The 18,088-nt window shown below is 41.7% G+C and overlaps 2 protein-coding genes across 4 annotated transcripts; both read left to right on the top strand.

Annotated features, from left to right (window-relative positions):
• The first annotated feature begins 129 nt into the window (after positions 1-129).
• Positions 130-3,403, top strand: ccdc92bb (coiled-coil domain containing 92Bb). Its single transcript, XM_079652323.1, has 4 exons — positions 130-447; positions 774-921; positions 1,718-1,765; positions 2,231-3,403. The coding sequence occupies exons 2-4, from the start codon at positions 792-794 to the stop codon at positions 2,944-2,946; spliced, it is 894 nt and encodes a 297-aa protein (XP_079508449.1). The 5' UTR covers positions 130-447; positions 774-791; the 3' UTR covers positions 2,947-3,403.
• Positions 3,404-4,527: 1,124 nt separating this feature from the next.
• LOC307019654 (clustered mitochondria protein homolog) lies at positions 4,528-17,732 on the top strand. 3 transcript variants are annotated; one of them, XM_079650661.1, is made up of 31 exons: positions 4,528-4,615; positions 4,812-4,863; positions 5,122-5,197; positions 5,749-7,136; positions 7,603-7,760; positions 7,849-8,020; positions 8,779-8,916; positions 9,016-9,146; positions 9,222-9,376; positions 9,891-10,016; positions 10,129-10,276; positions 10,445-10,537; positions 10,776-10,994; positions 11,230-11,408; positions 11,508-11,816; positions 11,911-12,044; positions 12,533-12,634; positions 12,727-12,827; positions 13,081-13,233; positions 13,533-13,595; positions 13,688-13,938; positions 14,017-14,101; positions 14,607-14,760; positions 15,073-15,212; positions 15,340-15,420; positions 15,535-15,660; positions 16,294-16,415; positions 16,559-16,652; positions 16,747-16,881; positions 16,978-17,051; positions 17,145-17,732. In XM_079650661.1, exons 4-31 carry the CDS (start codon positions 5,771-5,773, stop codon positions 17,224-17,226), a joined length of 5,091 nt encoding a protein of 1,696 aa, XP_079506787.1. In that variant the 5' UTR covers positions 4,528-4,615; positions 4,812-4,863; positions 5,122-5,197; positions 5,749-5,770; the 3' UTR covers positions 17,227-17,732. The 3 variants fall into 3 exon arrangements, with proteins under 3 accessions (XP_079506787.1, XP_079506788.1, XP_079506789.1); XM_079650662.1 differs by lacking the exon at positions 4,528-4,615 and having other exon boundaries at positions 4,672-4,863; positions 5,123-5,197; XM_079650663.1 differs by lacking the exon at positions 4,528-4,615 and having other exon boundaries at positions 4,672-4,863; positions 8,779-8,910.
• Positions 17,733-18,088: the final 356 nt, after the last annotated feature.

Below are 18,088 nucleotides of genomic sequence, written 5' to 3'. Positions count from 1 at the left end.
CAAATAAAATAAAAATATATAAATACAAGTTTTTTTCTAATACTTTCACTTCACTCACTTCATCATCTTGAAGAATAAAAGGACCTATCTGTTTGCACCAGCTGACAAGCTTCATTTCCACGGAGCTCCTCCTCCCCATGCTGCTGCTGCTGCTGTCCGCGGCGCTGATCGCTCCTCATAGCGGGCTGCATTGTTGTGAATAGCGGCGGGACTGCACTGCACGTACAACCAGAAGGTTATGAGGAGGTTATTTTTGACTGCAGCAGGATTTATTCACACTTCAAGAAAAGCGCCTGCTGCAGCAGTGTTCCAGCTCACCTGGGAGCTCAGAGAGGAAGCGCCGTCTCGCTCTTTTGTTTTCTGCATCTCCGCTGCAGAGGACAGATTGCGGGGCGATACGAGCATCCATGAGAGGTGCTTTACATCGGAAACCGCTTCAGTATCACGGTAGGCCACGGTCAGACTGGTGAATGCATGTTACAGGTATACTGAGCGAAAGTGAGCAGCTTTTATAAAGGAGAAATAACACTAAATGAGATTGTTGAAGATGTTGTGCTTGCACATTAGCTTATAAGAAAATTACCTTATAAAGCTCTTGCACAAAATCTCAATTTGATAGAATATTAAGCAGACTAATAGATGGTTATCACTAGCTGGATAAATGGTAGTGTTTTAATGTGTTTAGCATGCAATAAACAGTGTAATATTCAAACTCTTTATCAGAGCTCAAATTGGGACACTGGGAAATCCCTCAGCTACATGCTTGTGTGCAGGTTGTGTGCGGTGCAGCCATGGATGCTGGGGAGCTGGAGCAGCAGGTGGCAAGTGTGGAGAGAGGAATCGCCTTCCTGAAGCAGGAGCACCTGGCCATGTTGGCCGGTCTGCAGCTGGAGATCACACACCTGAAGAGGCGCTGCCATGGTCAGTCTTGACTACCTGTTGTTTACAGGGCCCTATAAAACTGTTTGGGGTGTTCCCTTTCCTTTTGTGTGTTGTATGCAACTGGACTGCATAGGCTAAGATCCCACAGTTCAAAGTCCCCTGCCTGAAACGCCTCCATTGGACTCCTTTGTTTACTTCTGCAACATAGTGACATCACAACGTAACTCTCACTCTTCTATTGGCTAGCGCTCCAACACATTGTAAAGTAGGTGATAAGCTTAGGGGCGGAACATATCTAAGCGGTGGACCAATCACAAAAGAGCCGGCCATCTATCCAATCAGAGCAGACTGGGCTCTGGTTTCAGACAGAGGGTGAAAAGAGGTGCTGCAGTACAGGCAGTATGAGAAAAATAAGGCACTTTTTGAACATTAAAGCATGTCACAGTAGAGGCACACAATACTAATATGAACCTGAAAATAAGCATAATAGGTCCCTTTATTTATTTATTTGACTAATTCTTTGATCTATAAATATATATAGGCCTACACATAAATAATATGTTCAAACAGTAGACTTTCTACATATTAGCCTAATAATTGGTTAAATATGCAGACCCAGGGAGAATGCAGGAGAACGGACAGTGGCATACAGCCTGAACGCTTCTCTGTTTGCCTTGTCATTTCTCTGGTGCGGTTTTTCCAAAAACTTCAATATTGTCAGACATCAGATCGGTCTCCAGCTTCCTTGTTTCCAGTTAATGTTCCAAAAATAATCTCATCTGTCTGTCTTATCTTTTTCTGTCTTCTGTTGTCCTTCTACTCCTCCTTTTTGCAGAGCTAAGCTGTGAGCTGGATTCCAGGTTTCCTGACAGAAGCACAGAAGGTGAGACAAAACACCTCCTGGCTGACAATGAGGAAATTATATCAGTGAGTTATAGAGAAGTGTAGAAAAAGTGTGTAACATGACGAAGCACAATTCAACATGTTGCCAGTAATTCAAGATTAGCCTTTGCATTACTATAATAATCCTTTTTACATATCTGATATGTAATATATTTTTCAGCAGCATGCACAATAACCATTAAGCACTGTGGTGTTGCATTCATTTCTGCAACAACCATGATAATTATCCAGTCAAGTTCCTCCAAGTGTGTGAAGGAGCACAGACAGGGTGCAGTGAAAATAACATTTTATGAAATGTAATCTGAAAAATATTGATCAAGCAGATGAAGTGAAAGAGATATGAAGGATAGAAAAATTGACCCTAATGGAAACATAATCTCCTGATCATATACAGTATCTATTTATATATACTTTAGTCAACACAGTGCGTGTTTTTGTTTCTCAGTGGAGGAAGCAGAGCTGGTAGCACGCTGTGAGGCTGCCGTGCATCTCCTGGAGGAGCAGCAATGCATGATGGTCGCTGCACGTGGGGAGCTGCGAGTGGGTCGGGCTCGGGCATCAGCACTGGGCAGGAACCTGAGGGAGGAAGAGCGGCATTTCCTGGAGGAACTGAAACGTAGAAGCCACAAAATCACGCTGCTGAGTCGTGAGCTGCAACGCCAAAACGCCACCACCACGACCCTCTGCCACGAGCTCCACACTGCACGCTTAAAACTGTTCCAGCAAAGGCAGAGCACGGATTCTGGTGCAGAGGGAGAGGAGGAACCCAGGGGCAAGGAGGAAGAAGAAGAGGACGAGGAGGAGGATGAAGGTGAGGAGGATGAAGATTTTGAAGGGGCGGGCTCAGACTGGCTTCTGTCTCCACTTCCTCCAGCCTCTCCCGACCAGCAGGAAGCGAGACACAAGAGGCGGGTCAGCCTGCGGGAGGAGAGGGTCAGAGCATGTGTCCCGCAGGAGAGGGTGACTTCCCCCCAGAGGCCTCACTCCATGCCCGACCCCGCCCTCTTCTTGGTGCCGCTTAGATTCCGCCTCCTTCGCTTGAACCGACCAAACAGAACGCAGGATGGTGAGGCGGTGGAGGACGAGTGGGAGGACATAGATGACAGCAGGGTGCACAGGAGGGTGGACATGGGAGCAGGAGAGGGAGAAACTGCTCTGTGATGAAAAGAAAAAAGGCAATGTTGTCTTCCACAGGACCCTGATGCTTGAGAAGAGAGAAATGTACCTTTGTGATTGTTTGTAGATTTCAGGAAGTGACTTATATATTTAGAAGTTAGTTACACAAGAGCGTGTGATCGAACATCCACTTTAAGCTATTAACTGATTTGTCACATTGATGGTACAACATGGAAAATGTGAAACATGAGTGTGTCAAACCAGAACGAGTAGTGGTAGGGTTAAATATGGATTTTGACACTGTTGATCACGGCTTCTGCTTGTAATTAGTAGCCTTGCCTCAAAGTCTGTGAACACTTACATCGTACTGTTCAATGTGGCAAACTGCTTTTTCACTGCGCCAGCCGCATTCCAGGTTTGGAAAGTCACTTTAAGAAGGCTTAGGGACATTTTGTATGATTTGCACTTTATTAAATTCATGCAATGTGCCTATGGCAGAGAAGTGTTTCTGGTGTCTGTTCTCAGTGTTTGAATGTATCTGCTGTAAAAGTGTTGCATAACTATGCTTTAAATATTTTTGTATATGTTTGTGGACAGATTTTGTCACTGCATAGCATCACGACTGTGCAAGATGCAGTAATGAAACTATACACGTGTAGTTGAGGCCAAACTAAAGATGGAATGGATGTAGTAGCGGGGCCAATAGTTTATCTGTGATCGGGGAGGGTTGCCTAAGCTGAATATGTAGCAATTGTGTAGGATTTAGAAGGAATTTTAATGGCATAGTTTAATTAATACTCATTATTGCTTTCTCATTAGTCTTTTCTCGCCTGAAACAAAGAATAGTCTTGTTAGTACGCTTATAATAAGCCCAACATAGAGACCAGATCCTCTTCACAAAGTCTGACATGTTGCACAGCTGTGTTTTTCTACAGTAGCCTACAATGGTCAAACCAAACACTGATTTCAAAAAAGGGCTTTGATATTTTTAGTGTTACCTTAATGGCACTATAGTCCTCTGACAGGCTTGTAAAAGGTGTTCAGGTTGCAATTTGCAAAGTTACCACTAGATGCCACTAAATCCTTCACATTGCTCTTTTAAATGACTTAAGGTTGAGGTCCTTACAAGAGCAATTACATTAAAAGAAACTGGCATGTGAGTTGGTAAATAAACCGGACAATTGATGATGAGATGACAGAACAAATATAAAATAATAATTGAGAAAGCTTTTCAGTATCACTTTTGGTTGATTAATGTAATGAAGATAATGAGGAGATATTGAGTCATTCACTTTTAATTCAAAGAAGGATGAAACTCATTCACATGCATCAGCCGGTGTAACTGGTCTCCTAGCAAACGTCCCATTCTAGAATGTTCCCACAGTTGTCTTGGAGACCGTGCTCAGAATGTTAATGTCTCTCTGCAGCGCTGCCATGGCAACGGCAGAGCTCCATTCAGAAAGCTCAAAGTGTGAAGAGAAATAAATAACAACAAACAAAATACTGAAGGCTTGTTTGTTTCAGGACTGTCATCATGCCTTGTGTAGTAGTCTCCAAAATATAAAAGAGGCGCCAGAAATCCTGCTGCTGCTATTTGTAATACACCTCCTGCTCTGCTCACTTTCAAGGTTGATAGAGAGAGCATGGACCAGTCTGAATACAGGAAGTTACATCATGAACAGGCAGAGAAGCTGCCCTCTTCTGGATTTGTCAGGTAATAACTAAGTGTGTGGATGTGCATGTGTGTGTGTGAAAGGAGGGCCTACATGCTCTCTCACAGCTTCCTCTCCACACATGAAGGGCAGACACACACATGCACTAACATACATTTTGTGTAGCGGGTTTTGCAGCAAGGACAGGGGATTCTCCCGCTGGAGAGGAGATACTCTGACTCAGTTCTTTTGTTTCAGGATGGACAGAAAATGACAGGCTGGCTGTCTCTCCCTCTCTCTGCACTGGCAGGTAGGCCCACAGATTTCTTAATATTATGTCACAAATATCCTTCTGTTGTTTGAGTTGCATCCATTTTATTTCTGCTGCATCTCATGAGCTGAAATAAGGGGGAATGCTTTCATAAAAACATTCAGGATATAAAAAGTGAGTCTGTTGCATACATCTAATAGCCTGCTGTTATGAGTTATTATAAAGCCAAACAATAGTATTTCCAACCCTTTTTTACTCTAAAATCTTGTTCATTGCTCCCCTTCATCTTTTCCCCAGGATTGCCATGTATCGACAACATTCCAGAGTTCCTCTGATGAGATTTCACCCCTGAGCTTTTCCAAGTCTTTCCTCTGTAAGTTGACACCGCTGCACTTTATAATACTCCTGTCATCAGCTGTTGTCTAAGGCTCTTAGCTGCTCACATTCACACATGCCACACACACGTGACAGTGGCAGAGCCTTTTGCAGGTAATACTTCGCAGCTTGATTCATGATTACACATGGATTTAAGGTTTAACAAGTAAATTAACTTCACCCACAAAATGACCATTTCTATATAAATAACTCAAAACTAACTTTTTGTTTAGTTTTGTGAAAAGCAAAGTCTCATTTATTCAGTTGTTTGTTAACTACTTCCCAAATGCATTTTTTGCAGAAAACCTTTACTACTTTAAACACTTGTACATTAAAAGCCTTGCGCTAGTCTGAGCACTTCCTGTTAAAAATCTTACTAAAATAGCAAGGTTTTTATTGATAATTTAAGCCCTTTTGTATTTGTTTATCTTGGAGATTTATAAGAACAACAGGGGTGAGTTATTGATATATTGTACATGTTATTAGAGTTTCCTTAAAAGCTTGTTGTTACTGAACCAACTTTAACACTGTCGTCTTTTGTCATTCAAGCCACCTTCATAATTGCTGTTCGATGCAGATAAGCATCATGGGAAACATAATCCAGTGCTGTCAAACACTCTCAAACTACTTCAAGTTTAAGGATGCAGCGGCCCAAGGTGAGGCAGAGAGATCCCCTCTGCTTTCCAGCGACGACAGTGAATGTGAATCTCAGAGCCTGCCAGAGGACTTGGAGGACGATCTGTTATCCATTATCTCCACTGGCATCACAAACCCAGCTCTAGAACCAGAGCACTTCCTGTTTCCTGACATCATCCTAAGCAGCAACCTGGGAGGGGATGTGACTCTGGTGGAGCCGATGGTGTGTCTGCTGGTGTCTGAGGAGGAAGAGGGAGTGAGGACGCTTGAGCCAGGAGATGAAGCACAAGAGTGGAGAAACAGGTGGAGAAACAGGGAGTTTTCTGAGGTTGAGACACAGACCGAAGTGGAGACACATATCGGTATGGGGGTGCAGACCCAGACTGAGTCACAGGAGGAGGTTCAGGCACTAACAAAAATACTTGTGTATAATGCTGAGACTGTGGAGAGAGAAATAACAAGGGGGAAGCTCGTGAAACATGAAATATTAAAACAGGTGGATGTGCTCTTGGACGCACAAACATCACAAGGGAGACACTCCAATGTTTTTACTATAATGGCGTCAGAGAAACAAGAGAGAAGGATGGATTTTGGAATCTGGTCTGACATGACAGAGGAAGACAAAATGCCTTTCAGTGATATAGGCATGCAAGGTGAACAGGAAGAACTGAAAGAGGCTATCATCCATGAGGAACTGACTTCCACTTTAACAAAGCATACTTTTCAAACTGAACAAAACACCAAGCACATAGAGCAGCTACGCGCTGATGAAGAAACTGTCTTTAAGTTTCAAAAGGATGCTGTTGCTCTTCAGGAAATGTCAAACTTTGCCCTGACAGAGCCGACACAGGAGAATGTTAGTGACACAGAACAGAATATCGAACCAAATGACACTTTAGTGACTGAACCGAACAACTGTATGGATGACAACATTGAGTCACAGAAAGACCTTCAGACAACAAAACGCAGCATCAAAAGTGTTGAAATTGTGGACATTGTTGACCCTGCTGAGTGTTGTGTAGACCTGACACAACAGAGCAATCAGGATGATGAACAGATGGACCAGGCCACTGTGATGTTGGATCATAATGAAGAGGGAAAGGACAGTAATGTTTTCCCAACAGACCACACAGATCAGTCTGATTTAAATGCAGATAATATTCAATGTCAGGACCCAGAAAAGAGGGAAGAGGAGGATGACAACGAGACAGCTCTGCCACAGGTGGAGGAGGAAGAGACTGAGATAAAGCAAACTTTGTTTTTAGTTGACCGGCTGTTTCTGGCAGCACCACATGTCAAAGGTGCGTGATTTTATTTGACTGTGTTTCTCTTTGCTAGAATGTTTTTGACAACTGTGATACTCAAACATGTCTCTGAGGCTGCTACTTGCATCTTGTTCAGCGGATAATCACTATAAGAAAGATTGTTTTACTGAGAATGAAAGTTTACTAGAAATAAATGGCAGAATATTCAGAATTCAGAATATTTAAGTATATCATACATTTGAATTTTAAAAAGAGAAATTAATATTTTTTAATGGACATTTTAAAAAGGGATAGAAACTATATATTTGTGTATCTATGTTTTAATTTGCTGTTTCTATTCAATCTTTTGCATTTCAATAAGGTAATTTATATTTTAGGAATACAGGTAATAATAGTTAATTTTCCATTTTCCATTTTCAGTTCAACTCTGTGAAAAGTGAACTACCAAATAAGCAACCAGTTTTCATCTTCACACCTTTTGTTGTTGTATCTGCTATTGCAGCACCTCCATGTCAGACTGAAGAAAGCCATGAGGATGATGGTCAACAGCAGTCTGATGCTGATAAAAGAAAAGTCAGCATCAGTGATGTAGTTGATGTCCAGGAGCCAGACTTTACCGTCAGGATTCAGCCTCCTGCTTCAGAAAGCTTTGAGCTCCAGGTTCTTGTTTGCCTCACTGTTATTTTCTCCAATATACTTCAATGTATCCTCATGTCTTTCTGAATCACTCAAATCCAACTCTCCTCAGGTGTCAGGCCATATGGTTGTGGCGGAGCTGCATCAGGTGCTGATGGAGCACGAGGTCACCTGCCACCTCACAAGCTTCTCCCTCCAGCTGGGAGGCACCGCGCTCGACAGCCAATCCGAGCTATGCTCCATACAGGGGATCCAGGACGGAGCGCTGTTCAAGGTGGTGGAGGGTAACTGCCTCATCTTTGAAATTATTTTTCTTCTTTAATTGTGTTTTTATGGTAACAAGTTTGTTGTTCATTTAAAAAATGCTAAATTGTCTACAGCTGACCGAACACTTCACCTAGAGGCCCTTTTTAGTCCAAAGTAGGACCTCTTACAAAAACTGTGATTAACGTTTTTATGGGTGTCATGACCGATTAAAGTTCTCTCTTTATGTCTCATCTGCACAGGCTCAGACCATCAGACCGTTCCAACATCATCCATTAAGGTTTAAAACATCATTTGTGAAACGACACAGCAAAACCACAGTTTATTTTTCTTTTATAAACTTCACCAGCAACTATCTCAATCTACACTTTACATCACTATAAATGTTCCATTCACTTCCAGCAGCATTTTGTGAAAACACCTTTTGCAAATAATGTGTACTGTTAATTTGCCATGGCTGTGAGATATGGAATAACATAGCCTAATGAAATAGATACATTAGAAATGACTATCTGTAAAATCATCTGTGAAATGAAGAAATTATGCTCACCATATTGGATTGCATGCTACTGAACGTTTTTGAATTGCACATTATCACAGATTTGAATGAAATGGGTATCATCATTCTTTTTTTATTTTAATCACTTTTTACTCCACTTTTTCCTCCTGAATTGTTTTTATCTGCTGATTTATTGTGTACAACAGTAACAAAAACATGTTTTATCATCTTCCAATTGTACTAAAAACGATATAAGCATATGTTCTGATCTTGTTGCAGATTCTTACACTGTGCGTGACGCTCGTCTTCATCTCAGACATGTTCGTGATCTTCTGAAGAGCCTCGACCCTGCAGATGCATACAACGGAGTCAACTGCAGCTCACTCTCTTACCTCACTCTTTACACCAGAGGCAAGGGTACTATTCCTCTCTTATAAACTCCTTGCTTCAGGTGTTGTCTCAGCATTCCTGTCACTAATCATTCAACCTTTTTCACCTCCATGCTCACCCCTTCAGACAGTGACAGTGTGGGGACCAGGCGAGCTTCTGTAAAGGATTCTGTTGACTGCAGCCCTCCAGAATACCTCCTCCCTGGATGTAAGGAACGACCACTTACCCCACTGCAGCCGCTCAGAGATGACTGGAAGGTGAGAGATCAGATGTGTAATTGATTGTGTGTTGAGTTAAAGCAACAGTGGGACTTTATGAAAGTATCTTTACAGCCATTACAGTGCCTGCGGGTTCTGACAATGAGCAGCTGGAACCCTCCTCCAGGAAACAGGAAGATGCATGGGGACTTGATGTACCTCAATGTTTTGACTATGGAAGACAAAGAACTCAACATTACATCATCTACACGTGGTTTCTACCTCAATCAGTGAGTGTTAAATGTTCAAATATTTTACATTTGCTGAGCTATTAAATTGGAAACGTTTTAGCCATGATAGCTGTCGATGGCAGTGTTGGTAGCCCAGTCCACCACTAACAACTGTCTCAATAACTGTTAGATGGATAACAATGACATTTGATATAGATATTCATGTTGTGCAAAACATTTGAGATCCCCTGACTTCCTTAGGTCAACGTTTTTTCACTTACCCTGAGTACAATCTTTTGATAGGGTTGGCTCAAAAATATTTATTAGATACAGTCATTGGTAACAAAAAGTGTGTCTAATCTTGAAAAAATACTGAATAAATAACCATGACATTTGGGAAAACATCACTTTCCCTCAAAGGCTGAATTGTATTCACTTGAAAACCTTTTCTTGTACATCTGCTATAACATGAAAGACAAAAGACTAAAACATAACATCCTGGGCCGAAGTAGTTAGATACAATAGTGACAGAATAAACCTACCTGGATTAAACTTGAGCTTTGACTCCTTATAGGTCAACTGCCTTCAACTTCAACCCTAAACCTGCAGTTCCCAAAATCCTTTGCCACTCTCTAGTCGAGCTGCTGAGTCAAGTAAGCCCTGCTTTCAGGAAAACCTTCAGTGCCCTGCAGAAGAAGAGGTGAGCTAACTGTTTGTAATCAGGCTCAAATGAAAGCAATATTTTTGATTGAAATAAAGTTATGTCAGAGTTGAAATGAGGTTTGGTAACTCTTGACATGTTTCTGTTCCAGAGTCCAGCAACACCCTTATGAGCGGATTGCAGCACCTTTCCAGGTGTTCACCTGGATCGCCCGTTATGGAGACCACACCCTGGACTGTGTCAGAGCAGAGGAGACTCACACCAGTCACATGGGCCAGGACGAGAACACAGCTGGGCAGGTTGCAAACATAAAATAGAAGAAAAATGGCAACATTTAGAAATGCAGAGAAATGTAACACTGCAGAAAAGATGCATTTGTTTGCTTACATATAAAAACAAAGGTTTTATGATGCACCTGAGGCTAACTGATGACGTTGAAGCTGATGTGTTGTGTGTTATCATCGCAGAGTCGAGACTGGAATGAGGAGCTGCAGAGATGCAGGGAACTCCCCAGGAACTCTCTTCAAGAGCGCCTGCAGAGAGAGAGGAGCTTATTCAAGGTGACGCCACAGATTATTTTAAAGGGACACTTCACCACAAAATCAAAAATGCATATTTCTCCCTATTTCTCCTGATTTATTCTCTGAGTAAATAGGGAAACAGTAGAATAGCAAAATATGTTATACATTATCCCTGAGTACTCCTTCCTGTTACAACTCCAGGATCAGATTGTGTTGGTCTTTATTAAAATGGAGGGAGAGCAGCTGAGTTAACCAAGATTTGAATCCCTCCATCCAGGCGAACAGTGATTTTGTGGCTGCTGCAACACGGGGAGCTGTAGCAGTTATCGACGGTAATGTCATGCCATTAAACCCCGGGGAGGTGCCTCATATGCAGATGTTCATCTGGAACAACCTGTTCTTCAGCCTCGGGTTCGACATATCCGAGCACTACCTCCCACTAGGGGGCAACACTGCTGCTCATGCTGCTGCCGTCTGTGACCTGAGGGGGGCACAGGTACATTGTTACCACCTGCATGAGCTGTTTGTGATGCATTAACTGTACCTTCTTTCACGTTTTAAAGTATATTTGATGCAGAAGAGACACTTTCAATAGCCCTGTAAGGATTGTATTATGTGGATTTCAAAAATCAGTTGCATGGACACATTTCCTTCCTCTATTTTCAATATTTGTAATTACATTCCCCTCATGTTCTACTATCAAATTAAATATGTATGTTGCTCTGCTCCAGGCTTATGCATCTGTAGACATAGAGGGGCTTCACACACTGGGAACAGCTGTCGTGGATTATCGTGGCATCCGTGTTATCGCTCAGTCCATCGTACCTGGGATACTGGAGAAAAACCAGGAGCAAGAGAGTGTAGTCTATGGCTCCAATGACTACGGGAAAACTGTTTTTACACACCCCAGGTAACGCACTCAGAAAACGCTATACATTTTGAGGGTATTAAAAGCCTGTTTAAGTAAATGTTCAAACGTGCAACCTTCCATTTATAAACATTCCACCAGGTTTCTGGAGCTTCTGGATAAAACCAGTAAACCTCTGAGAATCCAGCGTCACCAGGTGCTCGACCACAACAACAGCCCTGTGGAGCTATGTTCTGGCATTGAGACCAAAGGCATTCTGGGTAATGATGGAAGACCCTACATCTTGGACCTTCTCCGGACCTTTCCCCCTGACCTTAACTTCCAGTTATCACAGACAGAGGAGAGGGGAGAGGTGCCCGAGGAGTGTCAGAGCTTTGGTTATCCTCGGAGGCATCATCACAGCCTGGCCAGCCTGAGACCAGAGCTGATAGAAGCCTTCGTCCAGCACAGGTGAGGAGGATGTTAAATCATTTGCAGAGAGCCCAACATGTTACTCTTAAACCAGTAATCTATCTACCCTCATATCTTGTGCTTTCTGTTGCAGGTATGAACTTTATCTCAAGATGGTGTCCCAGGGCCTCGTTCAGCGGGAAGAGGAAGATAAAGCCTCGGAGAAGAGTGAAGAGTTGGTCTGTGAGCCGAGAACTGGAGATACAAGCAGAGCCAGTGCTGAGATGGGTGATTAAGTGCAGATAAATGAAGTGAAATGTGACAAACTTTTAATAGACCAGAAAAAACCTAAAGATAAATCAGGCTGGGAAATAGGGAGGAAAAGTACAGAATTAGCCAATCAAAGGATGTACTGTACAGTAATACGTTTGGGAAAACAATCTCATCAGTTGTAGTTGTCCTGGAGATTTTTTATTACAATCCATGATTTACATCAGCAGAAAGAGTTTGACAGGTTGAAATACTCAGTTTGGTTCTAACCCATTTAAAGACTTAAATCCCAGTGGTAGAATTGTATAATAAATGACTGTAAAAGTTGTGTTTTACCTGAGTGTATTATTTGTCTTCTCCTTTTGACTTTTACCCCACCAAGTGTAGTTACTTTGCACTGATAGACTTTCAAAATGTACAAATATTCACATTTGACTAATTGAGGCCAGGGAAAGTGGTGAGGATTGTTTGATTTTGTGTCGATTAATCATATTTTATTTTTGTAGAACACCAGACAAGGACTGGGATTATGAAAGCTTGTGAGGCTGTCGGATCAGTGAGTGACTCTTGCTTCGACATCCGCTTCAACCCTGATGTTTGCTCCCCAGGTATTGAACACAATTGTGCTGCATACACAGGGACATATACTGTATATATAATGTTTAAAACACTCATATTCAACTGTGTCTCTTTGCTGCAGGTGTTCGTTTCTCCCCTGAGTGTGTTCAGGAGGTGCAGAGGCAGAGACGGTTGTTATGGGACGCCGCTGCTTTTCTACTGTCCAATCAGATTCCAGCAGTGGTGAGTGGAGCAAAGATTTTCAATCATGTGCATATATCTATAACTCTACTGCTGGTGTGTGTGTGTGTGTGTGTGTGTGTGTGTGTGTGTGTGTGTGTGTGTGTGTGTGTGTGTGTGTGTGTGTGTGTGTGTGTGTGTGTGTGTGTGTGTGTGTGTGTGTGTGTGTGTGTGTGTGTGTGTGTGTGTGTGTGTGTGTGTGTGTGTGTGTGTGTGTGTGTGTGTGTGTGTGTGTGGGGGGTGGGGGGGGGGGTAGCTGAAGGACTGTTTAGACCACACAGCAGTGCCGATGGATGGAGCGACCCTGACCTCCGTGCTGCACCAGCGGGGGGTGAACGTGCGCTACCTGGGCACCCTACTGAGGGAGCTGGACAGGGGGGAGGAGAGAGGGAGACTCAGCCACATCCAGGTAAAACACTCTTAAGATTTCCACTACATCAATTCCGACTCATTCCTTCCCAGGTAAAGAATTGGGTGATGTCTTTATAAATCTGGCCTGACGATACCTGTGAACCTCTAAGTTGCAATCAGATTTTTATCCAACGATAACGAAAGAGTTATCACATGAATGTGTTTCTTGGTATTATAAAATAAAAGCATGATATGTTTTATAGAATAATGAAAAAAAACGAAGAAAAGTAAAGAATGAAGGAACTTGGGATGCTGAAATCTTTCTCATCACATAACTAGCTAACTGTTTCCTCACAGAGAATTTCTATCAGTGAAGTCATCATCAGAAGTGCAAAACACATCTTCAGGACATATCTACAGGTGAAGTGCTCAAATAATGTAAACAAGTGAAATATTGCATTTTACAATCGAGCACACGTTTTATAATACAAACATATCTCATTTTCTCCCAGGATGTAGAACCTGCTACTTTCTCCGCTGCTGTCAGTCACTTCCTAAACTGCCTCCTGAGCTCCTCCTCCAATTGCCTCCCTGACTCCTGCTCAGATGAGCTGCTCTCTCGCCGCAGGAGCCGGCGGAGGAGGAGCCACGGAAGTCGGGTTGCCATGTTGAAAGAAAGCATTTGGGCCAGACTGACCCCCAGCGAGCTGTGGGGCCGGATCAGGACAGAGGCTGGAGATTATTACCACCACTCATTAGACAGGTGTGTGTTATTGTGCGTGTGTGTGTCTGTGGGTGAATACATGCAACATGACTTTACATCCATCTTCTCTGTGTCCAGTGAAAGTATGGATGATGTCATAGAAAAACACGGCCTTCAGAGGATCTCCCTACTGAGAGAAATGGCCATCAAGACAGGAATCCAGGTCAGACATTTATCATTCTTCTCTACAAAATACAATATGAATTCTGTCAATTTCAAAGATGTATAAGGCAATGCTTTTTGTTGAAATCACGCCTTTTGTTTAATTAAAAATCTAATCTGCAACTTCAATCTTTGAGAAATAAGTATCAGAGAGTGAAAGTTCCATTCTGTATCAAATCTAGGCTCGCTAATAATGGTGGTAGTGGTTGAATCTGCTGCAAAAAAGAAACCCCCACCACTATATTACCTTCTTCCAGATGCTAAAATGAGAGTTTTGCCACACCTCTATCTTGTAATTCACAGAAAAAAACATCTGCTAATTGTGTATGCCTGAGGCAAAGGATTTATACTGATGGTTGATAATCTGAGGGCCAATAATCTGTGGTTGCAGAAATCAAACAAGCCCTTTAAAGTTATATAGCTCAAGCATTACCTCTGGGCAGCCGCAATGCAAAGATATCTAGAGCAGTTTACAATGCAGATGTTTCCCCCTTCTCTGCATCTAGGTGCAGCTGAGGGAGTATGTGTTTGAGGCGCGACACAAGCCGGTGTTTGGTGAGGAAGATGTTGTTAACATGTTCCCTGTAGTCAAACATATCAAACCTACAGCATCGGACGCCACAAGGCTTGTGCAACAAGCTCATGTAGCAGTACAGCAGGGTAAGAGACACAGACACAATATTTACATCATAAACAGCATGTATTTGAATATATTAAGGGCAGCACGGTGGCCTTGCATGATCAGCAGTATTATCACAATGTTCATGATGATTATTTAAGAAGTAAAGTTAACAATACATTTAAGTTATGTAACCCTTAAGAGTTAATTTGGAGTTTATGTTTAGGACAACATCTTCTCATTTAGGAATTAGGAAAGAATATTTAAATTAAACTTAACTACTTAAAAAGTAACTTCCTCATACACATTTTTTTTACATTCAAGGCTCATCAGTATTTTCCGTTTGTTCTTAGGGCTTCTCAACGAGGGCTGTGAATTGATCAGCCAGGCCCTGACTCTGTTCAGCAGCGTATGTGGGGTCCTGCATGAGGACGTGTGCATGTGCCTGCGTCTCCTGGGACGAATCTGCTACATCCTGGGGGAATATGCAGATGTAAATATGCGTTGCAGTTCATTTATACCATTACCTTTCACCTAGACTAGTGACATATTTTTGGGGTTTTACCAACAAATATTTCGGAGCCTTTCAGAAAGTAATGTTTACCTTACATTTCTCACAGGCCCTCAGCCACCAGGAAAAGGTTGCCATTACCAGTGAGAGAATACAAGGTATAGACCATCCTCAGACCGTACAAGACTATGTGAGTTTCTTTACATTTATGTTTATACACAAACATATTGCTGGACCATAGGTTGTTGGTTTCTAACTTTACTCTATTAAAGTAACTTTTCACTTTTACCTATCTGGTATTTAGATTTTCCTGGCCCTATACTGCTTTGCTGGAGGCCAGCTTTCAATCTCCCTGCAGCTGCTGTATCGTGCTCGGTACCTCACCCTGCTCATGTGCGGAGAAGACCATCCACAGGTCTCCATGCTGGATGTAAGTGTGACCTCACAATGCAAAATGTTGCTGACAAAATCTATTTGGATGTTATCTAAGGTGGTTTAAAAAGCCAGTGCTTTGGGGTGAATCTAAGGGTTTTGTTGGATAGGTAAATCATAATTGTCATCCAAGATAAAGTTTTAACAATACCTACTGAAATCCTAATATGTGAATTTGCAAGAAATTAGGTATGAACAAATAAAGATTGTTTTCTTGCACTGATGATAAACTTACAAACTCAAACAAATATTAAGAGTATATGTAGTTTTCAATCAGGTAGGCCTCTTAACCCTTTTACCCCAAGCTCTCTCTCTCCCAAGGTACACTGCTATTGAAGAGGTACAAAAAAATACAGATCAACTGAACAAAAAGTATATCAAAGAAAAAATTCTAAAGTATATGGGAGAGACTTGAAATGATTAAAGTGTTGGATCAGGACCCCACGCAGAATGTGGAAATCATTTTTACACAATAGGACTTCAGGTAGATAAGATAACTCAAACTCAAAGCCTCGCAACAACACAAACCTGCAGGGTCTTGATATCCTGGAATCGCAGCAACCTGTCCTAAAGATTTGGCAGTGCTTCTTTTAATGTCTGTTAATGTCCTTTTTGTGCTTCACTACATTAGAGTATGCTGGGTCTAGTACTTCATGGACTGATGGAGCATGAGCTTTCATTCAAGTTCTTACAGAATGCCTTACATTTAACCTCAAAATACCACGGTGCCATGTCCCTGAAGCATGCACAAAGGTAAGACAGCCGTCATGTTCATTATATTCTTACACTGGTATATTCAGAAGCAGACAGAAAGACGGCAAACATAGATTACAATTCAGTTTTTAGCAAACGTGTTTCATTCCCTTATTGCCTCTCCCTGTGTATCTTCTGTGCAGTCATCATCTTCTTGCCACTGTGTTCGAGAGTAAAGGAGATTTTCGATCATCTCTGCAACACGAAAAAGAGGCTTATTTAATATATAGGAGCCAGGTGTGCTTTAAAACTTTAAAACACATTGTTTGGTGTTTTTCTATTTATTTTGTATGCTCTTAATTTTAACTGAGAGACTGTTGCACATCTAAAGGTTGGGGAGAACCATGACAGCACGAAGGAAAGCTCGGACTACCTGAAGACGCTCACTCAGCAGGCTGTGGTCTTACAGAAAGCCATCAACCATATATACAGTAACACGCCTAGTGCCTGTATTCAACCTCCAAAGGTTTGTACATGAACACGTGTATGCAAGCAAGAAAGTGGCCCCTGCTCAAGTGCATTTAAACCGAATGAACTTTCTCTCATCTGTGTTTCTCTCCAGTTTGCCACACCAAGTCTTTCCTCAATCCTTCAGCAGCTCAACCTGACATGTGGAATCATTCTCATTCCCCTCAGGTAAGCACTCAAACAGGCCAAGATAATGAATAACAAAATGACTGCTAATGTTGGTTGTAATGCTCATCTCTTTAACTGTATCTGTCCATCTAGTGCGAAAGAAGTTGCAGACCTGAGGACTGAACTGAAAGAAAAGGCAAAGATTAAAGTGGAAGATCTGGAAAAAAATACGTAAGAACTATAATATGGACCAAAGGGACATTTACAATATAACACATGTGTAGTCAGTCAGACTCTTGAAAACGACTGCAGACTATGAGCAAACAAATGAAAGCCTGGAAAATTGCTCCTGTTTTCTAGTAGGTATAAACTTACTTCGACCGAGCTACAATGAACTCTACAGGCTGTAACTCTGATGGAAAAGGTGTGAAACTCTCCTTGGTGGGAAATAAATGAACTAACCCTACACTCGATAACATGTAACCACAGTATGTTTAGGCCCACTTCTGCTGATAACGAGATATTATAACAGTGTACTAAAATATTTTTAAATGATATGCTCTTATCTTGCAGTACTATGTGTGTCTTCCCACTTCTGCCATCAATACTTCTCAGAATATTTCAAAAAATAATCTCTATGATTGTTTTGGATTTGTATTATATGTCCAATACCTGTTATCCCTGTTTTGTCACTAATATCCAAGTTATTGTATGAAAAAAAATAAACATCTGAGCCTCTTATGTCTTTGGGTTTTGTTCATTTGAGATTTTACACCATATAACTGCTATTCCAATGGTTGTACAACTTACAATATTTCATGAAAAATGTGTGCACATAAAGGAACTTGACTCCATCTTTTATTGCCTTCACGGTCAAGTTGAACAGAAATTAACACATGTGATAAAAACAAGGACAAAAACCACCGCTGAATGAGGTAAACATAAATGGAGTAGCCATAAATGTATAAAATATAGATATTTATATAAAACCACAACACAACAAAATGTGAAGACAGTAAGGCAATAGTGCAGAGTACAAAGGGTGTAGAAATATGGAATTTGTAATATAACAGGTTGTGTTTACATAGTTGGACTTG

Source organism: Notothenia rossii (genome assembly GCF_949606895.1).
Source record: "Notothenia rossii genome assembly, chromosome: 9".
NCBI classification, from domain to species: Eukaryota; Metazoa; Chordata; class Actinopteri; order Perciformes; family Nototheniidae; genus Notothenia; species Notothenia rossii.
The sequence above is the reverse complement of the archived record's forward strand: the minus strand, read 5'-3'. Positions and strand labels throughout refer to the sequence as shown.